Raw genomic sequence first — 10,583 nt, 5'->3', positions numbered from 1 at the left:
CACCTGGCCTCTACCTGGCTTTCTCCTAGTTCAGTCCAACTGGAAATGCTGCAATTCAATTCTAAATTCTCAGAAGATGAGCTCTGGGCTTGGTTTATTTCATGATGCCTGCTGATCATCTAATAAACTGGAACCCCAAAACAGGGTCACCTGATTAACACACAGCTGCCCAGGCCCCCATCATTTCAGTGGGGTCTAGGGAGCCCATTCAGAAAAGGGAGCTTGAACTAGGCAAACCAAGTAATTAACACCTATACTACAATTTACCAATAATTTAAATTCAATATTCTCTTAAATGGTGTAGTGAAGCAATTGTTGTCATGCTCACCTGCTTTGAGGGCTTAATAAAATGAAATGAAGACAATAAAAGTTAATGCTAGTAAGACAAATAGATTTGACCTAACTTCTCAAAAGTTTCTCATTGAAATGTCTATTTTCAATGTCCATTTTATCTGAATCAGCATCCAGCCGCCCCTATGATGTCAGTACCAGAGTCTTCATTGATATGGTAAATCTTAAACCAGGTAATGAGGAATGGCAGATTTGGAAATTCAATGAATTCCTGGTCTTTAGCCTTCCATGCTCCATAATTTAGTGGCCTGTCTTTCTTTTGGAGTGTATTCTTTTTTTTTAAAAAAAATTGTCTTTTTATTTTCATCTATTAACTCAATATTGTTTAGGGCCTCCCTGACTCAGCTAAATATAGTCTATCTGTCTTTAAATTGTCTGTGGTATGGTATTATGTCATTATGTCCTGGTTCATTTTTCACTAAGAAGGTAAGAAAGGATTTCATTTGGGAGAATGTCATTCGCCCAAAGGCAGAAAACTATGGAGTTGCTTGGAATCAACATACTGATTTATTCATTAAAATAAAAAAGAAAGAAAGAAACTTTGCTGAGGGAATATTACAGATAAATTCTCTGTTCTGTGATAAATTTTAATAATATAAATTATCAAATTTTTACTCAATTTATTCTAAATTTTAAAGACTTAATTTAAAACTTTTTTCTTAAATTTTTAATTCTAATTTTAAAAACAAACTAGTCAGTTAAAATAATTTGCTATAAATACCAGGAGCTTGAGGATCCATTATTTTATCTTTGTTTTCATGATAGTAGCTATTTTGGGACATCAGTATTTCTGACGAAATGGATTTCTGGGTATGTCCCACTCCCCTGGATTTGGAGGGGATGGATTACAATTCAAAAAGCTAATCTATAGTCATCTTAAAATTCAGGGATCTTCTAAGAACTGAAGTTTTGGGAATGCCAGGATGAGTTTATAATCTGATGACAGTGATAGGGTATGGAAACCAATAAATATTGACCAGGCTTAAATTAGTGACCTCTTGAAGTCTCTTTCACCTCTAAGATCCTGATGGGAGACCTTGGGAAACTGACATTTTTAAGTACCTGTAGAGTGCTAAGCAACGTGGTCCACACTTTTCTGATTTATATTCCCCCAACCCCCAGAGTATCCTCATAAAACTTTAGGAAGAAGATAGTCAATCTCATTTTATACATGAAGAATTTGAACACAGGAAAATTAAGGAATTTGCCCAGCATTGCACATATTACTGGAGCATGGACTGAAATTCATGTGTGGCAAATAAACAAAGCCCAGGATTTTCCCACTACACCACAAAGATTCTATTTAAATTGTCCTTTCTCTAAAGAGTTTTATAAACCAATGATGACAAATTGCTCAACAGATATATTTTTAAACTAGGTGAAAAGACAGACCATATATTCTAGGGGATATGATCTTCTTGTTTTGCAGTTTTGCCTATGGAGTGGTTTGTATTTGTAAAAACCTCTCCAGGTAATCCAGAGAGAGGGTTAGAGGGTAGTCCTCAGAGGTAATCCTGAGCCTCCCTCCTGTTCCCCTGTTCAACTCTAACTCTTCTGACATTAGCTATGCACTGTGTCCCTATTTCCAAGCCTTTCCTGGCCAAGTAAGTGCACCATTCAATTCTCCTCCTTCCTTATTTCACAGCTGAACTCATTATTGTTTTACAATTACTTATTCATGTGAAGTTCGTCCCTTTGAGTCTGTGGTAGGCTTGTTGAAGTAAGACTCACATTTGCGTGTCTTCGGTGCCTAGGCACACTGTGTCATACGTGACAAAAAGTGTCTCAGAGAACTAAATTAGTAAACCAAAAGTTCAGAGCCACTTGGAAATAGTTATCGAAAGTCTTCAACTTTATGGTTTCTTCCTCCAAGTGAATTAACTGCCTACTACAGTAAATATTAAACCACAAATGAAAAAATTTTAGGTGTTAAATACAGCGCAGTCCTGAGACGCAGAAATTCCACAGAGAACTACATTTCCCGAAATGCACGAGAGGCCCAGTCCTGGTTGGTTTGCTGACTGTTCCTGAAGTCAGTTCACCTCGGCCAATACTAACGCCGGAATTTCCTGAACCTGGCAGGTGGCGGCCAATCACAAAGGGGAAGGCGGGCGCTTATGATTTGGGTTCGGTAGACACAAGCCTTTTGTGGGTCTTCTGTGGCTTTTCGCAGGGACCCTGCGGGGGCGGGAAGTCTTTAATCCGGAGATTACCCTCCCCATCCCCGCCCCTCGAATTAGAATCCTCGTCTAGGCTCTTTCCACCTTCATATTTTCCACTCCCTTCCTAATTCAGTCCCAGCCCTCTTTCCTAGCAGTCTGCGGGAGGATCCTTCCTGCACGACTTTCTGCAAACTTGAGCCAGACCTGTCTGTAAACATCCGAGGTAGACAGGACAAGTGAAGCGGCGGGTAGGTGGAGCAAAAACTTCCTCCGGCTCTCCTTTCCCGGAGAAGTTCCTGGGGTTGCCGACAGTCTGATCAGCACTGCAGAGAGGATTTAAGGTCCCGAAAACTAGTGGCAGCGCGACCTCACAGGGCCGGGTCTGGGAGCCGTCCCCTTCGGCAGCCTGTTCTGTCCTAGCAGCGATTTGCCACCGCCGGACTCATTTTACCCACAGCAACAGCTTCAGAAGAAGCTGGGCTTCCCTGTGCCTCTGGGTTCCTCTCCATTTCTACCACCTGTCATTCTTTTGCCACTCGCATAATTTTTGCCCAGACACTCTTTGTCAAAACACTGAATCTAAATCCATCCAAAACGAACCCCTTTAGAATAAAGCGCCAACCCTAATATTGCAGCCAGCGGCCGGGAGCGTGCACCTCGTGAAGGTGGGGGAGAGGAGGGGAAGCATCACCCTTGCTTTAATGGTCAAATGTAAAGTCAAATTAACGTTCCCTGCTGCTTGTGAGTCGCCAACTTTTTACTGTGCCAGCTGCAGCAGAAGCAGCTGCGAACTCTGGTGAGGCTAGACTAGGGTGGGCGAAAGGGAGCCAGCGTCTGGGATTTTCGCAGAGGATCACTGAAGGACCCCGGTTTTCTCGCGGTTGGGGAGGAGGGTGGGGGTGGGGAGTCACGCCTGCGCACGCGCGGTCCCCGCTCCGCCGAGGCCCAGCTGCCGCCAGCGCCGCGGTGGGCTCCGGTAGCGCGGCTGCTGCTGCCTCTGCTGCTCGCGCGGGCTTCGGTGCCGAGTGCCCAGCGCCCAGTCAGGCGAGAGAGAGCCTCCGCCCGCGGCGGCGCCTGAGGAGGGCGGCGGGGTCGGTGGTGACGAGACAGGGTTGGACCGGCGGCGAGGCGCCCACCGCGGCGTCTAGCGTGCGATGCCGAGCGGGCGGCGGCGCTAAGCGGCGGGAGGCCGAGCAGCGGTGGCGGCGGCGGACCGCGGAGGAGCAAGAGGCGGACGCACCGAAGGACTACGGAGCCGGGGCGGGCACGGGGCGGCGGGCCGGGGGCCATGGGCGCCGCGGGGGCGAGGCGGGGCGGCGGCGCGGCGCGGAGCCCGCCTGCGGCCAGGTGAGGCCAGGCGGCGCGGACGCGGGGCCCCTCTACGGCTGCTGCTCCCGCGGGGCCGCGGGCCGAGGAGCTGAGGCGGCGGCCTCTCAGGAAGAGGGGTCGCGGCTTGCTCGCGCTCTCTTTTGCCGTCGCAGCGTTTCCTGTGCAGATTATCTCTGGCTTTCCCCCTCCGCGGCCGTCTGCTTCCCTTCACACTCCCTCTCCGCTGGGTGCTCGGACGAAGCTGCCCTCCACTTCGCCTCGCCCCCCGCCCTGATCTCCCCTCCTGGGCTTGGGGGGGACCCCGCCGGGACCATGAGGAAATTCAACATCAGGAAGGTGCTGGACGGCCTGACCGCCGGCTCGTCCTCGGCCTCGCAGCAACAACAGCCCCAGCAGCACCCGCCCGGGAGCCGGGAGCCCGAGATCCAGGAAACACTCCAGTCCGAGCACTTTCAGCTCTGCAAGGTGAGCGGAGCGCGCAGCCCCGCGAGGCTGTCAATGAAAAATTGGGGTCTTCTGAGGTGGTGACCGCAGCTTTACCGGGCAGGGCGAGGGAAGAGAGTGCCGATGATGATCATAGCTTTTGTAAGAGGCTCGCTCTTCTTGGCACCGTTTCCTTTCTGGGGTATTTTGGAAACTGATGTTTACTACTTTTCCTTAATTTTTTTCTCCTCTTCCCCTTACACATAACACCATTCATTTCAGGGCTGCTTCAGACATATTATCTGACCTTTAATTCGTATCATGACACCGCTAGCAGTAATCTGGACGCTGTCACATTCAAGCATTTTCATATAATTCGCCAACTTCGAAATTTCCTTTGGAAACAGTGTGGAATGAATATTGTTTATCAGAAAGCCAAACCTGTTCAACCAGATCTTAGCTCATCATTTTCCCCTAAAATGTTTATGAGTGGCTTACAATATGAAATCGCACCGTTCTTTTTGTTTTATATTTCGTAAAAAGTTATTTCGTGATATTGCCTCTTAATGGCACGGTATTTGCCACAGCGTTCTGTAATTCAGAAAGAATGATGCAGCGAATTAATTCACCAGCTGCTCGATGAGAAATAAACTTGTCTTGTTATTAATACCTGTCTTTCTTATTAATAGCCATGCGTTCATATGTCAGGGTTTCTTAAAAGTGTGCAATACACTTTTTGCCTTAATGCCCCCAAATTGTAAACTTGTTAGTAAATTTCGATGTGTTCATTTTCATTCTTTTACATTTATAAAATGTTGGGATATAGGTTTGATAATTGCCTTATTATATCCTTGACTTGAAGTACTTAATTGAATGACAGCTTTTCTTAGAAGTACTTGCATTTAGTAGTCAAATAAAGTAACCATGAGGTGATTCCTCCTGAAGCACGAGTCACATTTTAAAAAGAATTTATAAAATTTTGTGTGACTACAACATTTTGGCATCAGGCATAATCGTATAGAGTACTAACAGGAAATTTTATTGTATAGAGTATCAGTATTCTGGAAAAGGAGAAATTCATGTGTAAACACTGCTAATAGATTTTTGTTTCAGGTACTGTTAATAACTTTGTTAAGCTAGAGCTCACTTTTTTTTTTTAAAGGCAGTATTGCATGTATATGTGTTTTTGCATCAGGGATAGTTGGTTCTAATGCCTCTGTTGACTTTTCTGTTTTTGAATTTTGCTTGCTCCCTTGGTTACTGTGGTATCACTTGCCCATCTCTAGACTGTTCGCCATGGATTTCCCTATCAACCCTCAGCCCTGGCCTTTGATCCTGTACAGAAGATCCTGGCAGTGGGAACTCAGACGGGTGCTTTAAGGCTGTATCCTTTCATTTTGTTTTTAAGCTTTTGTTTCCCTCAGTCCTTCAGTGTTGCTAATTAGTTTCAATTGTTTTTAAATGTTTCCTGTTGAATTCCAAAGAAATAGTGTAATCAAGTATCTGTTAGGAGAAATTACTTGGTGCTGGCTTTTCCATTGATTATCCTTTTGATTATTCAAGTTATATGTTGCTGTCCTGGTTTCCAACTCTCAGTATATAGTACCAAAATATATATCAAAATACAGGTGTAAAGTTTTGTTGTACTCTGTTCTTTGCAAAGAGCTAGAAGTTTGTAAGAGGGGGAGTATATCTGCTTATGCCAGTGGTCTATTAAGTTGAAGGATGAGGTTTAAAGACAGTAGTATGGTGCACATTTTAACTGCCTTTTAAAATGTTGTGCATGGTAGATACTGCTTATGACCAATTTATTAGGCTAATGAATTAGAGGTTGGCTTTGAATTTGGTTTCCTACATGTCCATCTAGAAAAATCTAATATTAGCAGAAGACAAATGTAGCAAATTGGTTTTCTGTAAGTAGTTATGAAGAGTTAATAGTTTTGAAAGTCTTAAGAGCATTTTCTTATTAAATGCCTAGGGGTAAATGTACTTTCTTGATACATTTTTCCCTTTTATAGTCTATATTTGTGTTTTATTTATATATATATATATATATATATATATATACACACATACACATATCGGCTTTCAGGTAAAGTATTGATACAGAAAGAATTTTTTTCCTGGTTATGCATGAATTGTAGTGGTTTTGTCATAGCATTTTTTTTTTTCAAACACTTCAAAAGATATTTTCCAACATCACTTTTTTTTTTAGCTTGGGTAATGGAGAGCTCTTCCTCTTTTATACCATTCTGCTTGAAATAAAGTTTATGTTTGCTTTTTCTATGGCATTCAATCATACTTAACTAAACTATTCCTTTTAAACTTAAACATAAGATTTTAAAAAGTTTTTTTTAAAAAAATCTATCTGTAGGCTGCTTCCCACATATTTATTGAGGTACTATGTTGGTAATGAATAGAAAAAAATCATTAGATAATCTCACTGAGTATTGCTATTATTAACAAAAATGGGATAAGTAGAGCTTTACCTATTTATATATTTAGATTTATTTTCATTTGAGTTAAACACATGCCAGACATCTTTGATTTTTTTAAATCATTATTTTAAAGAGGTACTATATGGTATCAGGATCTGCCTCAAGTTTCATTCGTAGTTTAGTATGCTATCTTCAAAATGCTAATGATAGTTTTCAGATAGTGTATTGAACTATGCTGCTACTGGAAGTGTGCCATATATAGTAAATACTAATAGTGCATTTCTGTCTATTTAGAGGGTAAAATTTGACCAGGCTAGATCTGAATCTCTTGATTTCTGAGACAGTTTGTCTAATTGCTCTTGCCAGAATATCCAGATAATTGGAACCCCACTTTCTAGTTTAGGGTTCCTGTTTTAGTATTGTGAAGATGGGAATAAAGTTAATTTTGTCAGTATTCAGCAAAATTCTGTGATGTCAAGACTAGGGCATTGTTCTAGAAGGCCTCTTTGGAATTGAAAATAGGTTTTCTTTTCCCAACAGAATTTCATTACTTGACCAGAAGAAAAAAAAGTGAAGCTGAGTGAAATCAATTATTTTTAGATTGTTTAGCTTTTTTAAAGAGTTCAGTATTTACTGTTTTCTCAGTGTGGTCTCAGCAGTTTCATAGTGTAAAACTTTTTTCTTTTAACTGCCGATCTGGCCCTTGTTTTTGATAACAGGGACCTTGTGCTTGCAAGGCAGGTGCCAGAACCACTGAGTTAAATCCCCGGCCCCAATCAGGCCTTTTTATAAATTAGTTATAAGTAAGTTCAACCAACAAGGTTGATTTTATAAAACCAAATATTTTTCTTGGCCAGTGCATACTTTTAACACTAATGTATCTGAACAGTTAGCAAGTGGACACAAAAGGTATAGTTAAAACGTTAGGCCTAGTGCTAATTGCAATTAAAAGGAAAGATCAAGTGTACAGAATTATTACTTGTCTATCACTTTTGGTATACATGTTTTTATAGTTAAATATTAAATGAATGAAGGTGAATCTGTAATTACAGTTTACACTTATACTCTCTTTTAGAATCCTGTTACTATATTTAGGGTCTGGAAACCTACCAAATTTCTTTCTGCTTTTCTTTGTTATGAGATTTATATAAACATTCCAGAGTGATAAATTGGCTCGCCTACCAGTAAATACCACCTAGTCATTCCTTCTGTTAGGTTTAGTAGCAGATGAGCTTATGAGCTTTATTTATTATGGCTCTGATTTATAGAAAATGACTAAGCCCTTTTTATTTTTATCTTTCTACTTATGTGGCTTAAGATATACATTAAATTCTTTGTTATTTTTTGAAACTAGACACTTAAAATTTTTAGATTCTAATGGAATCTATCTATAGATTCTGTTGATTCAAGGTTTTTTTGTGTGTGGTATTGGAGATTGAACCCAGGGGCTTGAGCATGGTAGGCAAATGGACTTCCACTGAGCTACATGCCCAGCCTCCGCCTATTTAAAAAAACTTTTTGAGGCAGGTCTTGCTACGTTGCCCAGGCTGGCCTTGAACTCCTGATCCTCCTGCCTCAGCCTCCAGGTAACTGGGATTACAGGCATCTGGCTTCAATAATTTTTCTATAGATTCAAAACACTGTATTTAACATGCATATTCATTACAAGTCTGTTTATTGCTCTTTAGTTTTCCCTGTTGCAGTTGGTTTCTTCTGATCCTTCTCTTTATTTTCTCATATTAAACTCTAATAATTTGTAATATATTTTCCCTAAAAGGTGTCTTTAGAGGATAAATTTACTTTTAAATAAAACCTTTTCATTTAACTTCACAGCAAAAAGTAGATTCAGAAACTAGGAGAATTCTAAAAGTGTATCTAAAAGTAAACTTCCTTTTTATACTAATTTGACTAAGAAGGTATCTTCCTAAGTGTTGAAATACTACCCCTAAATGTTGATTTGTCTATTTTGAGTTCAAAACAAAATACCCTCCTCCCCAAATCTGGATGAGAAAGTTATATTAGGATCTAACATTTTTAGACAAAGATTATTAAAAATCTGAATCCTAAAATAATACCTAGCCAATAATGAGTCTAAATAGATTTAATGTACTTGCTTCATATACAGCAAGTAACTGATGTTATTATAAATATACTTAATGCTCTATCTTCTAGGCTTCGGGGGAGAATATGAGGTTGGAATTATTTAATAGGAAGCTGAAAGCAAAATTTTATATATCAAGTTATATAGCGATGATATGACTTAACTGTCTTAATTCTTTCCTTGTAATGTAGAAATACACATGACTTGATCAGAACTATTGAGATAAAATAGTCTATTATCTTTTTGCCTGTGCATAAGTAAAAGGAAAAAAAAGAGGGGAGGGTGTCCTAACTGAGGAATGAAGGTAGTTTTAATAATTCTGCTGTCTCTAAACTTCTGGTTCACTAGTTTAATTTGAAATTGTTTTATAATGCTAATACTTTTTAAGGTAAAATTTTATTTGAAAACACTGAGAATGTTTTATATATTGATATTTCAAGGACCAAGCATAAAAATGGAATTTTAGACTTACTGAATTGGTATAAAAATTTGAGATTTAAAAAAATTGCCAGTAGGCAATGTCTAGTTTGATAAGATACAGTCTTATAAATTGCAGGCTAATATTGCTGGATACAAGCTTATAAAGTGATTTTTATACCTTCTAATTAATTTAACAAGCACTTATCAAGTGTCAGGCAACATTCAGTTATAAATTGAGGTCTGAATTTGAGTTCTTGTTTTTTCATTAAGGAATAATGTGTCCTTGGATTAATTTTCCTTCTTAGTGTAAAAAATAAAGATACTGTATTAGATGATTTCTTCAAAAAACAATTCTGTGGTTTTAAGTAGCTATATATTTTTCTAGGTGAGTAATGCAAAAAAATGAAAATGTGATCCTCACCTTTAAGAGTTTCCAGTCCTAACCAGTGGACTAGAGCCAGTTAAGTATAATTGAAATTAGAGATTTATTTAGGGGTTTGAGGACATTACACAAAGTTAGATTATAGGTGAATTCTGTGTATTTGATGAATGTTTCTGTACATTGGTATATAAGATTCAGAATGGCAGGGAGGAAGGAAAAGGAAAATTATTTTAGGCAAGGAAAAATAGTGTTGGCATAAGTATAGCAAAGAGAATTGTATTAGTTTGAAAAATACTAAGAAAAACTGGATGGATTAGTAATTCTAGTTAAATTGGAGGGGAAAATAAGCCAGTTTGTTGAGTCTTAAGTGTTAACCTGAGGTATCTGCATATTACTCAGTTAGGGATCATAGTTATGTAATGAGATGTTGAGAGGAAGAAAGTGTGGTTGTTTTCATGTGATTAATGGGCCAGAGGTGTCCTGGATGAGACAAGTTGAAACCTCCTAAGTAACTGTTAATCAAACAGGTAGTAAAGTAGACCCAAGAGGTGTGTAAGAATGGGAATTGGAAAAAGACTTCCTGACTTGTGTATAAAATCTTAGGGAGTAACTAAAGATGATAAGGTTTTCCACATAAAGCCATGAAGCAGTTATAAAATGGAAATGGAAAATTTGGCAAAGTGATGATAGAAAAATGTTGAGATTGAAATTATGCCATCTTTTACTTTTATTATAATGCCACTTGGAGAAGGCAGCCTAGATGTCTTATTTTGGCATGGGAATTTGATACACTTTTATGTTTGATTTCCTTTTGGGCTAGTTCTTGGTGATTTCCTGAATTTTGTTACTGAATTATGTTCAAAATCTTTATTAGCTTTTTGGCTTTGACAATTCATTCTCTGTCATTGTTTCTCAATAACAGTTGCATTTTGGGCAGATTAATTCTGTAATATTCCTGATCCCCATCTACGAAATGC

General features: G+C 39.5%; 1 protein-coding gene across 3 annotated transcripts in view; it reads left to right on the top strand.

Moving 5' to 3' along the window:
• Positions 1 to 3,448: 3,448 nt before the first annotated feature.
• Stxbp5 (syntaxin binding protein 5) overlaps positions 3,449 to 10,583 on the top strand; it is a 180,299-nt gene continuing 173,164 nt past the window's right edge. For 2 of the 3 annotated variants that reach the window (XM_021238005.2, XM_004856906.4), the window contains exons 1-2: positions 3,449 to 4,307; positions 5,552 to 5,649. In XM_021238005.2, the coding sequence (XP_021093664.1) occupies positions 4,155 to 4,307; positions 5,552 to 5,649 (251 nt within the window). In that variant the 5' untranslated portion in view covers positions 3,449 to 4,154. The remainder of the gene's footprint in view (positions 4,308 to 5,551; positions 5,650 to 10,583) is intronic. The other variant, XM_004856907.4, reaches the window with a different exon arrangement.

This window comes from Heterocephalus glaber, unplaced genomic scaffold (genome assembly GCF_053883595.1).
Source record: "Heterocephalus glaber isolate CG9 unplaced genomic scaffold, H.glaber_assembly_v1.0 deba00001593, whole genome shotgun sequence".
NCBI lineage: Eukaryota > Metazoa > Chordata > Mammalia > Rodentia > Bathyergidae > Heterocephalus > Heterocephalus glaber.
Note: the sequence above shows the minus strand (reverse complement) of the source record. Positions and strands in the feature narration are given on the sequence as shown.